This window comes from Salvia hispanica, chromosome 1 (assembly GCF_023119035.1).
Source record: "Salvia hispanica cultivar TCC Black 2014 chromosome 1, UniMelb_Shisp_WGS_1.0, whole genome shotgun sequence".
Lineage (NCBI taxonomy): Eukaryota > Viridiplantae > Streptophyta > Magnoliopsida > Lamiales > Lamiaceae > Salvia > Salvia hispanica.
The window spans coordinates 24,938,331-24,961,670 of NC_062965.1; the positions used below are offsets into that span (position 1 = coordinate 24,938,331).

At 35.2% G+C, this 23,340-nt stretch overlaps 2 protein-coding genes across 2 annotated transcripts; one reads left to right on the top strand and one right to left on the bottom strand.

Annotated features, from left to right (window-relative positions):
* The first annotated feature begins 2,220 nt into the window (after window positions 1–2,220).
* LOC125191665 (secreted RxLR effector protein 161-like) lies at window positions 2,221–2,991 on the top strand. The gene has a single exon (XM_048089062.1). The coding sequence runs from the start codon at window positions 2,221–2,223 to the stop codon at window positions 2,989–2,991; it is 771 nt and encodes a 256-aa protein (XP_047945019.1).
* Window positions 2,992–9,573: 6,582 nt separating this feature from the next.
* LOC125191672 (brassinosteroid LRR receptor kinase-like) lies at window positions 9,574–23,028 on the bottom strand. The gene is made up of 9 exons (XM_048089076.1): window positions 22,577–23,028; window positions 22,236–22,339; window positions 21,963–22,148; window positions 11,293–11,399; window positions 10,792–10,989; window positions 10,620–10,685; window positions 10,415–10,531; window positions 9,977–10,280; window positions 9,574–9,740 (listed from the first exon to the last, which is right to left on the bottom strand). Exons 1-9 carry the CDS (start codon window positions 23,026–23,028, stop codon window positions 9,574–9,576), a joined length of 1,701 nt encoding a protein of 566 aa, XP_047945033.1.
* Window positions 23,029–23,340: the final 312 nt, after the last annotated feature.

Genomic DNA, 23,340 nt, shown 5'->3' on the forward strand with positions numbered 1-23,340 from the left:
TGCGGATGCTCTAATAATTGAGAAAATTTTCTATGTTTATATATATGACTCTCAACTCTTGAAAGCTTATTTAATTAGTTCATTAGCACTCCCTCCGTTATTATCACTCTTTTCCATTTCTGTCCATCCCTCAATAATTGTCATACTTCATTTTTACCATAAATGGTAAGTAGGTCACACATTTCATTAACTCACTTCACTCACATTTTATTATAAAACTAATATAAAAATGTGGATCCCACATTCTACTAAATTTTTCAACCAACTTTTCTTTATATTTTTTAAAACCTGTGCCCAGTCAAAGAGTGACAATTAATCGGGGAGGGGGGGAGTATTTTAGAATTTAAATATCACATGATTTTTTACTATATAAAAAATATAATATACGTCAATAATAATAATTAAAGAATACACTTTACATTTATAGAAATTATTACTATAAATATTTGCGTATTTTTATTAACACACTACATATAAAATAAATAAACTACAAAATAAATTATAGTAACAAAAACTGGTGCATTAAACATAGTATTATGAAAAAATCACCAAGTCACTTCATGGGACAGTGGGAGTACAAAAAATTATGTAGTTATCACGGAATGAGATCCCCTGCTGTGCAAAATGCCACAACAGGGGGTGCTGTGGTGATCTTCACCATTAATTAATTTCATATACTTATTGTTAACTGCTACTTATTTGGTAAATAGGTCTCCTTTTGTGCCTCTGGTTGGTCAGTGTCCTGAGTATGTGTTCTATGGCAAGCCTCTTGTTTTTTCTCACCTAAGGGTCTTTGGCTGTACTGCTTTTGTGCATAATAAGTCTGATAAACTTGAGCCTAGATCTAGGAAAGGTGTTTTTCTAGGTTATCCTGAAGGTGTCAAAGGGTATAGAGTCTGGCTAAGGGATGAACCTGGGTTCAAGGTCATAATAAGTAGGAATGTGGTCTTCAATGAAGATGAATTCCCCTGCTTAAGGCTGACATTGAGCCCAGATCCTATAGATGTGGACAATGAACCTCTTACTGAGGTGGAGTCCACAGATACACTCACTGGAGTGGAGCATCCTAGTGGTGCTCCAAGTGAGGTGGAGCAGCCATTTTGGAACACTTATCCAGTCTATACTCCTAATGAGACACTTGATGAAGGAACACCAAATGTGCTGCATAATAACCCTGCCCAAAATGTTGTTGACAATATGCACAACTTGCATGATAGTCCTGTTAGGAGATCTCCTCCTGTTCCTGTTCAGAATGTGATTAATAGCCCTAGTGGCATTCAAAATGCTATTGATAATACTAACTTGCAGGATTATGTGTTATCTAGAGATAGAACTAGAAGGGTAAATGTTGGTAAACCTTCTAGATATGATGGTTTTGTTGGTTTAGTTGCTCTGATTAATTTGGCTTTCAATGTTTATGAATCTGATGGTGATGAGCCTCAAACCTATAAGCAGGCTACTAAATCTAAATTCTGGAGTCAGTGGCATAATGCCATGATGGAGGAGATGCATTCTCTGAAAATTAATTTTACTTGGATCCTTGTACCTTTGCCTCCTGGTGCATCTGTGGTTGATTGCAGGTGGCTATATAAACTGAAAAATGAAGTGGAGGGCCTTAGGTACAAGGCCAGGTTGGTGGCAAAAGGCTTTACTCAACAAGAGGGGGTGGATTACACAGAAATCTTTGCCCCTGTGGTTAAATTCACAACTGTTAGAATGATGTTGGCTTTGTGTGCTCATTTTAATTGGGAATTGAAACAGATGGATGTTAAAACTGCTTTCTTACATGGTGATCTTGATAAGCCCATTTACATGAAACAGCCTGAGGGCTTTGTTGATCCCAAGTTTCCCAATCATGTGTGCTTGTTGAAAAAGGCTCTTTATGGTTTAAAACAGTCACCTAGGCAGTGGAAGATCAAGTTTAATACATGTATGCAAAAGTTAGGTTTTGTTAGAAGTACCTTTGATGCTTGCTTGTATGTGAAGAACCTTGACTCTGTGCCTGTGTTTCTGCTTTTATATGTTGATGATATGCTTATAATGGGTCCTTGTTTGAAAACCATTAAGGGTGTGCAAGCTGCTTTGAGTGAGAATTTTGATATGAAGGATCTAGGTGATGCTTAGAAAATCTTAGGGATCAATATCTATAGAGATAGAGATACATCCACCCTTGTGTTGCATCAAGAACCTTATGTGTACAAAATTCTGAAAAAGTTCAACATGTTTGATGCTAAGCCTACTTCTGTGCCTTTAGCTGCCCATTTTATGTTGAGTAAAGATCTATGCCCTAAGTCTCAATCTGAAATTGATGCTATGAAGAGAATTCCCTATGCTAATGCTATTGGATCTGTTATGTACTTGATGGTTAGCACTAGGCCTGATATTGCCTATGCTGTATCATGCCTTAGTAGATACATGTCTAATCCAGGTCCTGTTCATTGGGAAGCTTTGAAATGGCTTCTTAGATACTTGAAGCAAACTGCTAAGTATGGTTTATGCTATTCTAAATGTGATGATGGTGTCTTACTAACTGGTTTTGTGGATTCCAATTATGCTAATGACAGAGATAAGAGGAAGTCAACAACCTCCTATGTATTTTCAGTGTGTAGGTCTTGCATAAGTTGGAAATCACAGCTGCAGCACATTGTGGCCTTGTCCACCACTGAGTCAGAGTATATTGCCATCACTGAGGCAATGAAAGAGGCTGTATGGTTAAAGGGAGTACTTTCTGAACTCAAGTTTGTGAAATCCTCTCCTGTGTTGTTCTCTGATTCTCAATCTGCTATTCAGTTATGTAAAAACCCTGTTTTTCATGATAGAACAAAGCATATAGATGTAAGGTTTCATTACATTAGGGATATTGTAGAAAAAGGTGAAGTGTTTCTTCATAAAGTGCATACTGATAAAAACCCAGCTGACATGGGGACTAAGCCCTTACCTTTAGAAAAACTACTTTTCTGCATTAAATTTTTGCACTTTGATCTAGGATAGGTTGCATGTCCCGGGGGAAAGACCTCAGCCACCTTATCTGCTGTGGTAAGGGTGGTAGGTGGCTGGAGGCATGAAGTCCTTTAGACTAATGGGTGTCAGCCCCTCTGGTGTCTAAAGGCAACCTGGTAGCTCCCAAGATGCTTGTGGACTTAGTCCTTTGGTGCTGAGGGATCTGCCTTGTAGGCTATGATGAGAATACCTTAGCCCACAACACTTGATTGGTTTCCTAGAATAAAAGTCCAAGGTGGAGTATGTTGGATATTTGATGGACTCTTATTGGGCTGTGATTATTTGTTTAGCCCGGATGTTATTAATTGGGCTGAGCCCAATAACTTAGCCCCTCTCACCAGATGCTGCCACGTGTCCTCTCCTTGGATGATTGCTTCCTGACCGTTGGATGTAGGGTTGAGAGTGTTATGTGTGTGTTGGCTTGTTGAGCTGTTTCATAATTCACGTTCTCTCTCTTTCTCTTCCTTGTGACTGATATCTTCTCTCTCTTCTCTCCACTCTTCTCCGGTGTTCTTCCGGCCATCTCTTGGTGATCTTCCATGGTTCTTTGAGTGTAAGATCTATTGTGAGTGCTTGTGTGAAGCAATCTCTTCGATTGCTTGGTTCTGGAGAAGTTGTAGGGTTTGTGAGAATTTGTAGATCGTGAGTGGAGGATTTGTTCGGTGGATCTTGATCTGGTGTGAGGGGCTTTCACGGTGGAGGTATTGGTGGTCTGAGGGTTAACTCTATCCAATCCATTGGTGCTCCCTTGGATCTAAGTTCTGGAAGAATAGATCTGTGTAGGTTGTGGCGGGTTCTGAGCCAAGTTTCTCGGATCTCTTGTTCTTACTCTTTGGTGTTCAGTTGATAACTTGTGTTTAGATCCGAGAGGATCTCTCGTAGTAGTACTAACTTGTTCCTTGAGTGTGCAGGTACATTTTGAGTACGATTGAAGCTGGAGTGATAGCTTCAAGATCTTGTAATAGTTAGAACTAGATTCTTGTAATCTTAGTTTGTATTACTTGTTAAAATCAGCCGCGTGGGTGAGAGTTTGGCTGAGCTCTCTTGTACAAGAACAAAGAGTTCTCGGTAATTAGTGAACCTAGACTAATCTGATCCCTACAGTGGTATCAGAGCCCTGGTTCAGGGCTGGGCTTGTGTGGCTCGGGGTTCGGTGGTTGCGCTTGCAAGTTCTCCGATGTCTCTGCGTGAGCTCGACCAAGACCTGTGGTGACCGGTGGACCTGTAACATGAGGCACACATGTGGTCTTGGTCTGGTGGTCTTGGTTTGAGGGGAGGATTGAAAGGGAGCAAACCATATCCCAAATCGGAGAATAGACAAGACTTGCAAGTGTATAAATGGGCTACCCCTACTCCATTAGTATGAGGCCTTTTGGGGAGTATCCCCAAGAGCAAAACCGTGAGGGCTTTGCCCAAAGCGGACAATATCATACTAATGTGGAGTTCGGGTGTGCGCCACCGGGACCCAACACTTATAATATATTTTTTCATTTTACAAATGAAGGGTTTGATTCACCAGAGCATCCCCTGCTGTGGCATTTTACACAGCAGGGATCTAGTTATCACATATAGATCCAAACTTTTCATCTGCCTAGAAAACTTTTTCATTTTTTATTTTCCCATTGGAAAATTGAAAGGGGAATTAAAAGGTTTCAATTAGTGCCACAATCTCCTAACTCGAAGGTAAAAACTTTCAATTTTCTCATTTATCGCATTTAGCCATTTAGGTGTAAGATGAGAGTAGCTCCACCTGAATAGGGTAAGCAAGAACAGCATTATTAGTTGTGTGTGAGAGAGAGAGAGAGACGGATGATGAGGCATAATTGTGTCAAAAGCTAGCTGCCTTTGACAAACAACACCAATCGATTTTTTAGTTCGAGAAGCAATTAATAATTTGTCATTAAGCTGATAAAGAGATAAGTCATTACACTAAATTGCATTTTAGTGATTTTGAATATGTTTCCACATGAATTAACTAAAAAGCCCATTTTAATAAACTCTCCATTGATTGATGAAATCAAGGCTACATGTCACATTTGATTATTGGCTTAAGGTCGTGTGATTAAGACATATGTCATTATTATCATTTCATCACCCCGACTCACATTTTTGTTACTCTTAAAGTATCTGTATATTATATCCAATATTTGATTTATTAAGATGTGTGAAATATACAAAGATGTTATGTACTGTGTTTTTATCTAAAAAAATAGCAAATGTACAAATTTTCTTACGGCAATCCACGTCACAACTATGACCACTTAAATGAAGGAGAAACATTTTACCAATCAAATGTCGCTTTTATCATAGAATTGATTTACATGAACATGTATCCCCTAAATATCAATATTTTAGGATCTTGTCTATTCCAATACGAGAGATTTCGACCAAAATTTTCCTATAAAAACCGCATTTGGAAACCCTTTTCCCACTCATACTCATTCCTCCTCATCCAAATGCCATCCAAACAAATTATTCCCTTCTTCTTCCTCCTCCTCCTCCTCGTCCTCGCCTCGTTACATGTGAACGAGGCGGCCAGAGTGCGGGTCGTCCCTCCAGAGAAAGACGTCACCCCCATCCCCAATGCAGACAACACATTGGTAACTGTACAAGCATTGGGCACTCCAGCGAAGCCGGGACCTCCCTCTTGTTCTCCCAAGTGTTAATCTTCTATTCTGTTATGTTAGAAGTTGTTTGCTGGTTTTGATGTTGAAGTTGTTTACTGTTTTGAGTTGGCTTGTTTTGGGTCAAGTTGCATGACTCATGTTCAACTTGTTTTCCTTGTGTTGATGTATTACGTTTGCTTCGACTGTGTTACGAACACACCAGATGACACACCAGATGAGGTGGAGTTGGTGACACCATCGGAAGACGTGCTGGAGCAGACACCATCAACGGCAGAGGAGTCAAGCGGGGGGAGTCGGAGGAAGCGGAGAAGGAAGAGACGCCGAAGGTGATCGCGGAGGGAAGAAAGCTACGTCCAAGGGAGCAGCTTAAGCCTCCGAATCGCCTCCACGATTTCGTCGCCAAATAGGCAGTACACTTCTTTTATTTTTGCTGATTGTTGCTTATGAGTCGAATATTTGTTTTTTCCTTTTTTTAAATATTTGGTTTTGTATTTAATTGAGCGTATTATAAGCTCCGTCGGGTTTTCTTTGTTGGTTCTTTCCCGATGTAGGACTAGGTCGAACCAACCCTAGGGTCCTAGAATTATAAATAGGGCATTCATTAATTTCCCTACTCAATTAATGAAGTAATATTTTGCCCACATAAACTTGCGCAATACACAAACACAAAACTTCCACGCTGCCGACGGAAATCTCTTCCGCGCCAGCCTCCTCTGTTTTGTTTCAGCCGCCGATCCCAAGCTTAGGGACGCCGGATTCGTGTGTTGTTGGTTTCGTGACAGGAATTCTTCGATAAGAGAAACGTTAGCTTAACAGACTGATACATCATTTACACTGAATAAACAGGACACTGGATAAGGGATATTAGTCCTTAAAATCATGTACTTTTGCTCATTTTGGTATTTTCTACGAATTTTAAATTTGGTATAAAATATCATAAACTTTACATTTCGTATGTTAATTTCTGACCCAACTTAAATAAGATATTTTCGGCAAAATTATTACACATGGACAACCGTGAAAGTTTTATTTAGGAGTATGATATTTTGGACTACTTTTTAAGTTTGTGGCAAATAAGATAAAAAAAACCCACGTTGATTAGTTGGGTCAGGAATGATAAATAAAACCACATATGTTAGTCAGATATGGATATTGACTCATGGTGGAAAATAATACACGGAATATAAAGTTTAGTAACATTTTAGACCAAGTTCATGGGAAATACTAGAATTAGGTCAAAGTTCTTGGTTTTAGAGACCAATATCCTTACGAAAAATATATACTCCAATTATTGGAGTGATCTATAAAAAAGTCTCTTGATAATGTGGATTGAACATTTCCAATACTTACAATAAAAGTATATCACCAGAGGTATTTCCAATACTTACAATAAAAGTATATCACCAGAGGTATCTGAATAAAGACATAATTACATATGAGGTATTTTCATTATTTTGGGTCTTTGAATAAAAATGCGACAAGATTGTGATGATGACACAAATAGTAAGACTAAAATTCCCTCGTGGAATAAAATGTGAGTTGAATTAGTTAGTGAAATATGAGGCATACGTACTATTTATAGTAAAATTAAATCAATACTCTTAATTGCATGGATCAAAATAGCAAATTGGGACTCTAAGGAGTAGTAAACAAATAGAGTATTTTTAAAACCAAGGACAAAAATATGCAAACTATATACATTGCCCATAAACTTCTTAATTTTTAGTTCTTTCAAATCATTGAATTGCTGATTTAACAATGTCTAACTATGATTTTATTTCGTATAGTTCTAATTATGAAATGACTGCCAACACATCAGATTATAAAAATGACATAAATTTTATGTGTAAAGTCTCTCTCATTCAATTTCTATTGATAGTTGAAAATTTGAAATTGTGTAGTTCAAAGTGGGTCACTCTACATATCTCCTGAGGTGGTTAGAGATCAAGTTATAAGTATAAAAACTAATCATGTAGTATAAATTCCAAGCAATGGATGTTGTCGGACATGAAAGAAGTCAACTATTTATGTACTAACTAAATTTTTTAACCTTTCGTTGCAGAATTTTCCGATTCTCTCAATTTTAGTATAATTGTTTAAGATCAACGTACAATTTAATTTAACAAATTAAGAAGTGTTAGATATCGATCATAATGTTTTAATGGGACCATTACAAGAAATGTTTGAAATATACATACTCTAGAATTTGATTATTCTTATTTGACTCTGAATCAAGAAAACTATAACAACCATTTAGAGTACAAGAAATAGACAAGAAACATAAAGAAAATATGAAGACGATGGGAACTTGGATGACATGTACAAAAATGTAAAGAGTACCAATGTATATGATGTGTACTGGCTAATTAAGCAGTACTAATATACTATAATAAGATAATTATTTTATTTTGTTGTTAGTTGACACAACTTATTTTTAACACAAGTACACCCGCAAGTGTACGGGGCTAATGTAGCAAATAGTAAGCAAAGTATCGTATCCACAGAGACAATGAGTGTCAACCTAATTACCACGAACCAACCTCAACTACTATCTAGTTGAATCGGAATTTTGGTTTTTCTAAATTTATTTAAAAGCAAGGTAAAAACAATTAAAAACAAATAGAGAACTAAAGCAAATAAGAGAAAACGGATGTAGATCAAGGATGAGAAGGGTAGAATCCTACGGGATCGATAACAACTATCTTATGCTCAACTAACTTCCTAACTATGCCAACAAAGGGTCTCAAGGGTTATTAAGCTATCACTAAGGTAAAACTATATCTTTTCTCAAAGCATATAATTTGTAGATTGCTACCTAGAACCGAAGTCTCCTTCCTAGAACTAAGGCAACAACTCCTAATAGCTCCTAAGATACTTAGCTTCATTCAAAGGCTCAAATCTCTCGATTATATTGGCAAAGACGTCAATTTCTTCTCTTTCAAATTAAACTACTCACTTCCCAGTTCTTGTAGTAAAATCCACATGCATTTATAAGGTGATCAGTCAAATAAATGTATAAGCACAGAAGAAATCAAAATAACCACATGAGCCAAGGCATAGAAAAAGGAAATCAATTAAACATAAGAATCATTGTATCTCCCCCGTAGAACTCTACGAAGGATTTAGCTACTCATGTTCAACACAAAAGTCAAAGAAATATTCAAAGAAATATTCAAAAACATTGTTTGAACAAGAATAAAACTAAAAGTAGAAACTCCTAGAATTGGATTAGGCGGATTGGAGGTCTATTCTTCAATCTTGCGATGAATACTCGTCCTCTGCTCGTTCTTCTCTTCTTTCCAGGTGAAGAAGTGGTATTTTTGGGGTAGGAGGCGTGTAAGTTGTATTTGGAGGCGTTTCCTAGGCATATATATACCTAGGGTTGACTTTGGGCCCGAAATAAGCTGTCCGACGAAGCTGGCTGGTAGCCAGGTTGGGTGTGCGTCGAAGCTGGCGAGTCGCCAGCTGCTTACGGCGTTTTTTTCGTGTTTTGCTGGCGGGTCGCCAGGTTCGTTTGCATGCGAACCTGGCGGGTCGCCAGCTATGTCACTGCTCTGCGCAGTCTTGGTAAAACGGCCATAACTTCTTCTACCGAACTCCGATTGAGACGTTTAAGATATCCACGCGAAGCTCTTTCGAAGATGAAGAGAATGGTATGCATTACATGCGAATCAGACTTCAAAATATCCAGATAAGCTGTCTCGAACATTGAGCAGCTGCACATCCACTTATTTTGTACATTTTTCTACACATTCTTCACAAAATGGTCAAAATACCAAAATAATAGAGAAGTAGCTATAACCATGTCTCAAAGTACACAATATATGATCAAAACCAAGTAAAACTACCCTCTAAAGTCATGTAAAATCCAAGTGAATCATTAGTGTGGAGTAGAAAATGGATTGGTGTTTCGGAGTAGGTGATCCGCTCCGCTCTGACTTAAGCTTCATCTCAAAAACCCATGTTTCTGAAGCTGTGCTAGAGCTTCTTTCATATTAATCATTTCATAAGACGAATCTGTACAACACTTTAAGGCCAACTCCAATATGGATGATGTGAATTCCACTATTTTATCTCCATGTTCTTTGTCAACGTTCATTAGCAAGTTGGAATCTACAACTCAGATATGTAAACTATGGAACTGACCATTCAAGCTTAGATCTCCAACAAACATGTCGTCACTTGACTTTTTTCTCGTAAAGACTTCCTTCAAAATCACCCCATAGCTATAGACATCGCACCTTTTGGAGATTAGTCCTTCCGAACCCTATGCTACAATCACAAAAAAAATGTGAAACAAGACTTCATTTATTTAAAAGCATATACATAGATGTTGAATAACAACTCACCTGGAGCAATGTATCCTAATGTTCCAAGGGTGTTGGTTAACACTATGCTATCACCACCGCATAGCAACTTTGCTATCCCAAAATCGCTTACACGGGCAAGCATATCTTCGTCTAACAAGACATTACTTGGCTTCAAGTCAATGTGATCAATAAGCGTTGAATACCCACTGTGAAGACACTCCAAAGCCGATGCTATATAAATAATTATATTCAATCTTTCCATGAAATTCAAGAAATAGTTGTGGGAATACGACCATTTCTCAAGGTTTCCATTGGACATATATTCAATTACTAACGCCTTGAACTATTCATTGGAACAACAACTTATGACATTGTTCAGACACCTATGTCGAATGCTACGAAGAATCTCACATTCGACATCAAATATCTTTGAAATACCTTCTAATTGAAGATTAAACACCTTGACAGCGATAACACCTTCCCATTGTTAAGAATTCCTTTGTAGACACTGCAAGAACTCCCAGTGCCAAGTAGATTGCTCTCATTGAATTGTTCAGTTGCTTGCAGAAGTTCATAATATATAAGAGATTCTTTCTGGCACAATGGATATCAGCAACACATCAACTTCTCAAGTTTTCTTATCTTTCCTTTTGTATCTGACAAAGATAAAAGCTAGACAAACAATTGAGAAGAAAGCCACGACCCCAAAAGCAATAAATGAAGCTCGTTCCACCTTTTCTTCTTCGATCTATGATTAGAAACAGCAGGACAGATTGGGACATGGAACCTCGAAACTCCACACAATGCCTCATTTCCCTTAAAAGAATCCACAGTGAAGTTTCCGAAAGAACCACCACTTGGAATTTCTCCCTCAAATTATTGAAAGAGACATTAAAGTAGATGAGATGTTGAAGTTCTTCCAAAGACTTTGGAATTGAGCCAGAGAGGTTGATATGAGACAAGTCAAGAGTCACAAAACTTAGCTTGCTTCCCATAGAAACTGGAATAGAACCTTCAAGTCTGTTATTTGCCAAAGACAGACTAGCCACACTCTGTAACTTTTGAATGGAGCTTGGAATAGACTCTGACAACTAATTCATCGATAGATCTATATTCATTGCTGCTCCTAAGTTACTCATCTTTTGAGGTAAAAACCCACTCAATGAATTTGAGGACAAGTTCAGATTCAGCAAATCTTGCAGATCCCATAAGCTTGATGGTATGCTTGAATTGAGCATGTTGGAGTATATATAAATCATTCTTACAGAAGGGATGTTTCACAAACATTCTGGAATTGAACCTGACAATTGATTTTGGCCAATACTCAATAAATTGAGGTGGTATAAATCACATACAGCCTCTGGAATGAGGCCTTGCAACATGCTATCACCAAAATATAATTCTTGAAGCTTATGCAGATTTTTGATGGAGACAGGAATATTACCAGATAACTCATTGCCGTCTAATGCCAAGATAATCAAGCTGCTTAAATTTGAAATATACATACTATAAATTTAATTATTCACATTGAATCAACACAATTATAACAACCATATAAAGAACAAGAAAAACAAAGAAAATATGAAGAGGGTGTGAGCTTGGATGACATTTGAATCCAAGAATGTACATTCATATCACACCCCCATTATACTCAGTATTGAAAATGTTAACAAGAGATGTTATTCTTTTTTGTTGTGTGTAGATAATACTCCATTATGCTCAGCCTTGTCTTGGCATTGGACAAAATATAATACTGCCTTTTTTCAGCTAAAGCTAATTAAGTAAGTAGTGAATATTATCCTCTGTCTTGGCATTTGGAAAACAAATTTGTAAGGCCTTAATTTCTAATTTTCATAAAGACAAAAAAAAAGAGAGCAAAGGTTAAGCGGCAATGCAGATACAAAATTACCAAAATAGAAGTAACGAATTGTTTCATTCCTAAATATCATGCTCAAACTTAAGAAACTAATTAATTGCCAAAATCATATACGCACGTGGTATGAGACAGTATGCACCCCAAGTTGAGGCTCATGAAGCTGTACTCCCTTCGTCAACCTTTACGGGTCACTAGTTTTCTTTCTTGTCCGTCCACCATCATTACTAGAGTTTTCTTTTTAATCCATCCGCTATTACTAGTCGCAAGTTTTCTTTTTAGTCTGTCCACCATCAATACTGGAGTTTTTTTTTTAGTTCATCTACTATTACTGGTCGCAAGAGTTTTCTTTTTAGTCTGTCTACCATCATTACTGGAGTTTTCTTTTTAGTTCATCCATCATTAATAATCACTACTTTCATTTTTTTTAGTTCGTCCGTCAATATTTATTACACTTACTTCTCACTAGTTTAGTGCGATTAACAAAACATTATACTCCTTTAGTGCGAGTAATATAGGACGGATGGAGTACATTAATTTTGAATTAATTATATTAAATATCAATTATATAACTAATTTATTAGTTAAATTAATAAATTAGTTTTGTAATTAATCACTAATAAATTAGTTAAATTAATCGCTAATAAATTAGTTTTGTAATTGATATTTAATATAATTAATTCAAAATTAATGTACTCCATCCATTTCATGTGTTCATTTTTTTTTAGTTCATCCGTCCGTTCAAAAGGAGTATAACGTTTTGTTATTGCCAACAATGGGCTGTTATTATAAACAAATGAATGAAGTAAATAAAGTCGCAGCCCATGAAAAACGAATTAACAGTCTAGCTGCTACCCCTAAGAAGAGACAGGAAAATGACCCATTGTCTGTATTCAAAACATAAGTGGCCCACTGGTTTTGCATTTGGGTGTCCAATTTCCAAAGTTCCCAATACCATAACTTTAAAGATTAGATATATTTTAAACTATATATAGACTCTGCTCAATGACTCATATTTCCTTCATTAAAAAAAATGACATTTTTGTGAGACGACAAGAGATTTTAGAAAGTTTTATTTTATATGTTAGGTAAATAGAGCAAATATACTTTATATTTTTTGTGAAAATGATTTTTTTTTTCTAAAAGCAATAATGTGACATTTTAATGGGACAAATAAAATAAAAAATAAGACATTTTTTATGAGACGGAGAGAGGCAATTCATTCTTCCGGAATCAAATTAAGCATAACATGATCGTTAAGGGTATCCACATCATGTTTTTAGATAATCTCTTAAATCTTATACATTTCATTTTTTCCGAGCACTTATCTTTAATTTTGCATCCATGTACACCCAAAAATCACTTCAATATTTCGAGCACTTAAGTTATTGGCATTTATTATTTACAATTTTAACTTTCAATATAACAATATCAAAATATTTAGATTTCATTAATTAAACTAAATAGTATAATTTTTAAAATAAAAATTACCGTACATAATTTTTTTAAAACACGAAACATATGATTTTAAGAATAAAAAATTAACACATAAAAATCCTTTTGATATCAATATGCTATGCGAGCTTCAGTTTTGAAAGCCTCTACTCCATCTGAGATTTGGATACTCTAGTGCTTATGGTGGGGAGTTGGCAATGAACCAATTCTCAAGAGTAGCATGCACTAGCTGTGCATTGATTGAGAAGCAATTGAAAAATAAGATAGACCGAGAGTGGTAGTCAAAATACAATTTATGTGAATAGACTCCAATACTTCAAAAATAAAATTGATACCATGTGATTAAATTTCAAGTCAAGATAGTATGAGACTGAATGCAAGTACGAATGTCAATTTAGATAACATGACCCACAATTAAATTGGAAACAACTAAGAGAAAATGGTACAATCCATTTAGAACTATAAGTCTATAACTACCTTTATAGTGTCTCTTGCGACCGAGATGAGGAAAACCGACTGGAATAAAATTTTATGGCATTGTACTGAAATTTTAATTTTATGAGTGTGTAGTACAGTGCGCTTAATTAAGATAGATTTTATATTAAATATAATCAGAATACTGAAATATAAAATTCGAAGTTAACTTTATATTTCAATTGATTGATTGATAATGTGAAATATATTTAAGGAAAATATAACATGCATGTTGATTGTAGTAATAATAAAATATGACTGAAATAAGTTAGTAGAATATGAGGTGCTGAAACTTATTTACTACGAAGTATTTATTTACAGTAAAAATGAACTAAGATTCTAATCACGTATGGACCGAAATGGCAAACTAAATTTCTAATCGCTGTAAATCCATAATAAAGTTCATTTTCTTAAGACGCCTTGGTATTAATAGCTCATTTCTTGAATCGTAGCTCATTTCTTTTCACTCTACTATACGCTTTTCTTCTGCAATTTTCAACTTCTTGTGGAAAAATTCTTCAATGAAAATTTTAATAGATTGAATTGTATATTTAGAAATAAAATTTCAAAACAAAGTGATCCCCATTCATCCCTTAAAATGAATGCAATAATGAGGAAGAGAAAATGACGAAACAGAAATAGTAAATCTACGATTAATAATTTCATATTCCCAACTTACACATATAATTTTGTTTTTAAGATTGTGACTTGATAGAATGTGGGCCACAAAGTGTGGAATTAGAAAATAACAGAGAGGAAGAAAATTAAATCTACGATTAAAAAAGTCATATTCTCAACCTAAACATCTCCCAAAGTTGGTGCGCTAGAAAACGCAAAAAGCCAAAAAATATGCATGCGGCCACTATGTACGCTCCTATTGAATCCTCCCAATCATATACTCATAATGGTTCCCTTTTTTTCCCTCTTCTTTCTCATCCTCGTCTCGTTCAATACCAACTAGGCAGATGATTTATCACGATGATTTCATAGTCATCAATCTACAAAAGCAGTAATTATAATTAATTGTACGGGGATGATTTGAAAAGGAGCCATCACAATTAAAATTTCATTTACTAGTACTATTTGTACAATTGATTTTCCGAGAGAGAGAAGCACTCTTAGAAAGTAGGTCAAAAACTCCTTTTCCCTATCTCTCAATTTCTCAAAATGTCAATGATTAGAAGTCTTCTATACGTTATTTTCTCTATTACTTTACCATTTCTCCATTTTAACACTAATTTTCTTTTAATAAATTCTGCTTTCGGCCTTCTCATCCAACCAACTCGCACTTTCACGCACATATCTCCAGTCTCCTTACTAAAATTCCACCTGCAAATGCTTTTGCCCTCATTCCTCTTCCTCTTCACCTCGTCCATGGCCCACGAGGTGGCCGCGGTCCCAGTGGAGTCAAACATGGCACCTGAGAATGGCAAGGTCCTTTTCAACTTATTTTTCTCTTTTTGTCCCTAACTCCTTAATAGCTTACTTATTCTAAGTTCATTGATAGTTTAGAATTAAACTATTAAATGATTTTTTACTATATAAAAAATATAATATACAAAAATAATAATTAAAAAATACACATTACATCTTTAGAAATTATTACTATAAATATTACGTATTTATAATAACACACTACACATAAAACAAATAATCTACAAAATAAATTATAGTAGTAACAAAAACTGGTGCATAAAACATAATGAAAAGTTGAAAACGATCACCAAGTCACGTCAGGAGTATAAAAAATAATGCAGTTATCACATATAGATCCAGACTTTTCATTTGCCAGTTAATTTATGAGAAAACTTTTTCATTTTTCATTTTCCCATTTGAAAATTGAAAGGGGAATTAAAAGGTTTCAACTAGTGCAACAATCTCCTAACTATAAGGTAAATTAAAAAGTTTCAATTTTCTCATTTATCATATCGCATTAAGCTATTTAGGTGTAAGATAAGAGTAGCTCCACCTGAATAGGGGTAAACAAGAGCAGCATTAGTGTAAGATGATCAGGGATAATAATTGTGTCAAAAGCTAGCGGCCCTTGACTAACAACACCAATCAATTTATTTATTTCGAGAAGCAATTATGATAATTTGTCATTAAGCTGATAAAGTGATAAGTTATTACACTAAATTGCATTTTAGTGAATGTGAATATGTTTCCACATGATTAACTAATAAGCCCTTGATTGATGAAATCAAGGCTACATGTTACATTTGATTATTGGCTTAAGGTCGTGATCAACACATGTGTCATTACTATTATTTCATCACACCGACTCACATTTTTGTGACACTTATATTCAAATTAAGGACGGATGAAAATACTTCCTACGTCCCTGCTTTTCGAATTTTTCTTTTGGGCACATTATTTTGTGCATGTAATTACTGTAATTAAATTAGTATTTTAAATATAATAAAGAAATAGTTAATTAATTTTAATATCTTAACTAAATATCTTAATTTTTACTTAAAATAGAAATAGTGAAAATAATTTAGGACAATCCGAAAATAAAATTGTGAATAGTATGAGAGGAAGGGAGTAACTTTAGATACCCAATATTTGATTTATTAAGGTGTGGAAATGTTCAAAAATGTTCTGTGTTGTTTGAGGGGATATTCTTATCTCAAAATTAGTTGGAAAGAATTGCAAAAAGACATAAAAATATACGTAAAAATTTTCCGCCGTTGACGTTGCTACCAAGGGCGGACGCATAAATATTTAATGATAAAGATTGAGATTTCTAAATTTTATTTTAAAGTATATTTTTAAAATGTATACAATTTATAGATGCTTTTATAATATATAATTTATACTAAACTTGAATGAATTTTTTAAAAATATAATAGAAAAATAAGTTTTAAAAATAATTTCAATAAGGGCTTTAGCCATTTTCACTTGTGTCCACCGTGGCAGCAACGAAAATGCAGATCACAATGGCTAGTGAAGGTTAAAACAAGGAGGCGAAATAGAATTGATTATTTTAACCATCAGTTTCTCATTTATCTTTGGAGTGACTCAAATCAAGAATGAAGAAGAAAACGTCTTACCAACCAAAATGTATTTTTATCATAAATGATTTATATAAGCCGATTAATTTAATATTGGGATTAGTGATGTTACATTCCAGTACATATTTCAAATTAATCGGGAAAGGGTGTTAAATATATATGTATTTACCTAAATATCAATATTTTAATTAGCATTATGATCATCACACCAATTATACATTCATGGATCTTGTCCATTCCTAGATGTGATATTTCCACCTAAATTTTCCTATAAAAACCGCATTTGGAAGCCCTCATAACTCACTCCTCCTCGTCCAAATGCTACTACCCAAGCAAATGGTTCCATTCTTCTTCCTCCTTCTCGTCTCGTTCCATGCCAACGTGGCGGCCAGAGTGCGAGACCTCCCTCCAGAGAAAGACGACATCCCAAACTACATCTCCGATGTAGACAACACGTTGGTAACTGTACAAGAATTGGGCACTCCTGCGAAGCCAGGACCTCCCTCTTGTTCTCCCATGTGTTAATCTTCTATTCTGTTATGTTAGATTTGGGTTGTTGAAGTTGTTTGCTGGTTTTCATGTTGCATGTATGACTGTGTTGAAGTTGTTTACTGTTTTGAATTGTTTTGTTTTGGATCAAGTTGCATTACTCTATTCAACTTGCTTTCCTTGCGTTGATGTATCATTTACTCCGAATAAATATATTGGACACTGGATAAGGGATATTATACTCTAAGATCATGAAATTTTGTTTAAATTTGGTGTTTTTTTAAAATTTTAAATTTGGCATCGTAAAATATCACAAATTTTGCCATTTGCACATTATTTTCTGGCCCAAACTCAAATAAGATATTTTCAGCAAAATTATTCTACATGGGCAACCGTGAAAGTTTTAATCAGTGTGATATTTTAGACTACTTTTTAAATTTATGGCAAAAATTATTGAAAAAAACACACGTTGATTAGTTGGGCCAGTAAGGATAAACAAAACCACATATGTTAGTCGGATATCAAGATTGACTCATCGTGGAAAATGTTACACGGAATATAAAGTTTGTAATAACATTTTAGACCAAGTTCATGAGAAATACTAGAATTTGGTCAAATTTAGAGACCAAAATCCTTACGGAGAATTATTGAATATATATAATTATTAGAGTTAACTACAAAAAAATCTCTTGATAAGTGGTTTGAACATTTGAAGTACTTAGTACTCTATAAAAGTATATCACCAGAGGTCTCTGGATGAAGACTTAATTATATTTGATCCACTTTAACACTATTTTTGCACTTTTTAGTTTTCAAAGATATTTTTGTATTTATGTTCAATAGTTTTCTATCATCTCTTCTCTCTATTTGCCATTTTCATTAGTTTGGGTCTTTACATAAAAATGCGACAAGATTGTAATGATGACACAAATAGTAAGACTAAAATTCCCTTGTGGAATGAAAAGTAAGTAGAATTAGTCCGTGAAACATAAGACATATTTACTATTTATAATAAAAGTGAATTAACACTCTCAGTTGCACGGACCAAAATATTAAATTAGGATCTAATAGTAAACAAATGGAATATTTTTTAAAACCAAGGACAAAAATATGCAAACGACATGGCCACAAACTTCTTAATTGTTAGATCTTTCAAATGACTGAATAGCTGATATAACATTTGACTAATAACCATGATTTCATTTCGTAAAGATCTAATTCTGAAATGACTGCCAGCACATCAAATTGTGAAATGCATAAATTTTATGTGCCAAGTCGCGCTATAAAAGACAAAACACAAAAACAAAATAAAATTCTTGCTCCCTCATTCATTTTCTCGTGATATTTGAAATACTGTAGTTCAAAGTGGGTCCTCCGCAGTCCATATGTCTCCTGAGTTGGTTAGAGTTCACAGTTAATAGTAGTGAAAAAATTAATCATGTATAGAGGTATAAATTTCCAAGCAGTGGATGTTGTTGGACATGAATGAAGTCAAACTATTTTGTAGAATTTTCCAATTTAATTCCATTCAATTTCAGTATATTTAATTTAAATCAACGTACAATTGAAGTTAACAAATTAAGAAGTGTTAGATATCGACCATATTGTTTAATGGGACCATTGCAAGAAATGTTTGAAGTATACATACTCTTAAAATTTATTTATTCATATTGAATCAACACAACTATAACAACCATATAAAGAACAAGAAATAGACAAGAAATACAAAGAAAATATGAAGAGAATGTGACCTTGGATGATATTTGAATCCAAGAATGTACATTCATATCACACACCCATTATACTCAGTATTGAAAATATTAACAAGAGATGTTTCTATTTTTTGTTGTAAGTAGTGAATATTATCCTCAGTCTTGACATTTGGAAAACAAATTTGTGAGGCCTTTCCCTCTGTGATTTAAGCTTCATCCTGAAAAACCACGTTGGATTTTCTGCATCTCTACTAGAGCTTTTTTCATATGAATCCTTTCATAAGAAGAATCTGCACAACACTTTAAGGCCAACTCCAATATGGATGATGTGAATTCCACTATTTTATCGCCAGGTTCTTTGTCAATGTTCATTATCAAGTTGGTAAACTGTGGAACTGACCTTTCAATCCAACTCTTCAAGCTTAGATCTCCATCAAACATGTCGTCACTTGGCTTTTTTCTCGTAAAGACTTCCATCAAAATCACCCCATAGCTATAGACGTCGCACCTTGTGGAGGCTAGTTGTAACATCTCGAAATTTAGAACCCTAATTTTAGAGCCCTAGAATTAATGACGTGGAGTCGTGAATGCATTTATTGCATGTGATGCTATGGCCGAGTTGAGTCTAGGGTTTGCGTTGAAAGTTTGAAAAGTCAAACTTATTGATTTTATGATGTGGCATGTGATTTATTAAATTATGAGATTATGTGGTAAATTAATTGTCTATGGGTGAGTGAGAATATTAGAGAACATTTCCATAAATACTTGTCACCCTAATTCTTGATATTTTCGACCCCTTGGGTTTTTGAAGAAGAAATTCTTTTTATTTTTCCGGATTTAGTTCTTGGGATATTTATCCAAATTAAATTCAAGACCCAAATATTTCCTTATGTTAGAAGAGGGAAATCGACACCCCCTTATTTAATAGTGATTTTCGAAAATCACTATGTTGGGAAGGAAATAATATTTTGCTTATTTTATTCACTCCTTATTTGATTTCCTTCCATACCTAGAATTTAAATATTCTACCAAATCTTTCCATACCTCAAGAGATCTTGCCTTATCTTATTTTAGTTAATATTCAAAATCCATGCCTTATTTAAATAGGCATAAGGACGCCTATTTCCATCCAAAGTTGGGAGAATCCTTATTTTTTTTATTTTGCTCCGTGATATTTTATTCTACTCCGTAAAATATATTCAAGACAAAATCTTGGCTAATTAAATAGGCCAATTTTCGAAAATCTCATGATTATGCCTTAGAGCATATTTTTGGTATTTCTTCTCCCCTACTTCACAATATTATTTTATTGTGTAGAATAAAATCTTACCAAATATTCTATTTTAATTACCTAAAGATCTTGTGGAGCTCTATAAATAAGAACCAAAACCCCAACCCTAGCCCCATAATTTTCGAAACCCTCCCCCCCTCACTCTCTCAAATTTTCTTCTTCCACACACTAATTTTTTGTCATCCTTTGAGAAGAATTTAGAGTTTGAACGCCAAGATTCTTGGAGAACCAAGTCTCTACTTTGTTTCTACCGATCGTTTTTCTCTAAAAAGGTATTTTTATTTATGAGTTCTTCTTATTCTTCTTCTCCTTCTTTTTCTTCTTCTAACCGATTAATCGGTCTTCTTGAACCCTCATGCATCTTGGTTGAGTGAAAGAGGGATAAAAGGGATGTGGGAATATGTCCATGTGTGTGTGTGTGTGTGGCGTGTGTGCGTGTGTGGTGTGTGTATGTGTCGTGTATGTGTGTGTGTGTGTGTCGTGTATGTGTGTGTTGTGTAGTGTGCATTTGATGGCTAAATAATCTTGTGAGATAAAGATGATCTTGATTAATTAGTAATGATAAGATAAATCAATGGGAAAAGGGAAAAAGTATTGAGACATGCATGAGTAAGAGTAGTATTGAACCTAATTTGTGATATGTGCCTATGTGATTAAAAGGTGAAACTTTGGTTGCGAAGCCGGATAACGGAAAAGCAAAACTACTTGAAAACTAAGCAGTCGAGGTGGGCTTTACTCTAAAAACTCTCTTTTATTTTATCAAAATGTTGTTTGGTGTTATAAGGGAGGTTTAACTGTTATGTCATGCCTATGTTTGTTTTAATGTGATATTGGATATGCTTATACGAATTCGGGTCTGAGTATGGGCCACAAGCCCTACCAGGCTGTGTACACGATGGGATCGGGAGCCGTCCTTGCTAGTCGGCCGGTCTCGTGGGCGAAAAGTGTGGCCACACTTTCGTCGCACCATGGAATGTTGTGATTGTTATTTTGATGAGAAAATGGGAGATTATTTTGACTGGCCAGTCTATGAAAATATATTTTGTGATACTCGTGATATTTCTCTTAACTGCTTAAAACTCGAGTTCACTTGGTAAGGGTGGCATAACTTATAAAATGTTTTGGCAATGAGCTCTCTGAGTATTTCAAAATACTCAGCCCTGCATGTGTTTTCCTTATGTGCAGGTTGAACGATGACGAGCGGTGGCGGGTGTTGAGCATGATAACTAATTAATATGGATATGTTGAACTTCAAGCGTAGTTGTGTCTTCATACATAGCTATTCTTTCTCTTGGTCGCCTTCCGCTGAATCTTGATACACTTTAGAATTTCTTTTGGAATATTTGCATCTTGCCTTCGGTTTGAGGCCTTAGCCTTTTCTTGTGACTTTGTCTCGGATGTTATGTCGTACTCTTAAGATATTTTGATCGTCATTTATGATACCTCTCTTTTTCTTTTAAACTTCTAGGTTAAGTTATTGCTTTAAATACTCTGATAATTCTTTCAATTCTTTTGGTCAATACTCTTTCAATGAAACCCTAGCCTATGTTTACTTCTTTAGAGTCGGTTTGGGTAGCAGCCGCCGCATTTATTGTACCCTAGGAGGACGGGCTGTTACACTAGTCCTTCCGAACCATACTCTACAATCACAAAAATAATATTAAACAAGACTTCATTTATTTAAAAGCATATACATAGATGTTGAATAACAACTCACCTGGAGAAATGTAACCCAATGTTCCTAGGGTGTTGGTTAACACCATGCTATCTCCACCGCATAGCAACTTTGCTATCCCAAAATCGCTTACACGAGCAACCATATCTTCGTCTAACAATACATTATTTGGCTTCAAGTCACTGTGGACAATACGGGCCGAATAGCCACCATGAAGATACTCCAAAGCTGATGCAACATCGATCATTATATTCAGACACCTGTGTCGAATGCTACGGAGAATATCACATTCGACATTAAATATCTTTGAAATACCTTCCAACCGAAGATTAAACACCTTGACATCGACAACTTTCCCATTTTTAAGAATTCCTTTGTACACAGAGCAAGAACTCCTAGCGCCAAGCAAATTGCTCTCACTGAATTGATCAATTGCTTGCACAAGTTCATAATAAGAGATTATTTATGGCACAATGGATATCAGCACATCAACTTCTCTAGTTTTCTTATCTTTCCTTTTGTATCGGACAAAGATAAAAGCTAGAGAAACAATTGAGATGAAAGCCACGATCCCAAAAGCAATAAATGAAACTCGTTCCACCTTTCTCTTCTTCGATCTGCGATTAGAAACAGCAGGACAAATTGGGACATGGAACCTCTGAATTCCACACAATGCCTCATTGCCCTTGAAAGAATCCATAGTGAAGTTTCTGAAAGAACCACCACTTGGAATTTCTCCACTCAAATCATTGAAAGAGACATTAAAGTAGATGAGATGTTGAAGTTCTTCCAAAGACTTTGGAATTGAGCCAGAGAGGTTGTTGTGAGACAAGTCAAGAGTCTCCAAACTTAACATGCTTCCCATTGAAACTGGAATAGAACATTCAAGTCTGTTATTTGCCAAAGACAGATTAGCCAAACTCTGTAACTTTCCAATGGAGCTTGGAATAGACCCTGACAGCTGATTCATGGACAGGTCTATAGAGATTGCTGCTCCTAAGTTACTCATCTTTTGAGGTAAAACCCCACTCAATGAATTTGAGGACAAGTTAAGATTCAGCATATCTTGCAGAACCCATAAGCTTGATGGTATGCTTGAATTGAGCATGTTGGAGTACATATAAATCATTCTTAAAGAAGAGATTTTTCCTAAACATTCTGGAATTGAACCTGAAAACTGATTTTGGCCAATACTCAATAAATTGAGGTGGTATAAATCACATACAGCCTCTGGAATGAGGCCTTGCAACATGTTATCACCAAGATATAATCCTTGAAGCTTATGCATATGTTTGATGGAGAGGGGAATATTACCAGATAACTCATTGCCATCTAATGCCAAGATAATCAGCTGCTTAAATTGCCTATTTGAATAGGAATTTTACCCTTTAGTTTGCAGCGGCTGACAAAGAATCGCTCA

Bases quoted from the DNA above. Each gene is read 5' to 3' on its own strand.
- LOC125191672 (XM_048089076.1), bottom strand. From the start codon at position 23,028: ATGCTCAATTCAAGCATACCATCAAGCTTATGGGTTCTGCAAGATATG. The intron at 11,400-21,962 runs GTGAGTTGTTAT...TCTTGGCATTAG, and splicing joins ATTGGGTTACATTTCTCCAG to ACGGCAATGAGTTATCTGGT. The intron at 10,990-11,292 runs GTATGTGATTTA...CAAAAGTTACAG, and splicing joins AAGGCCTCATTCCAGAGGCT to AGTGTGGCTAGTCTGTCTTT.
- LOC125191665 (XM_048089062.1), top strand. From the start codon at position 2,221: ATGTTTGATGCTAAGCCTACTTCTGTGCCTTTAGCTGCCCATTTTATG.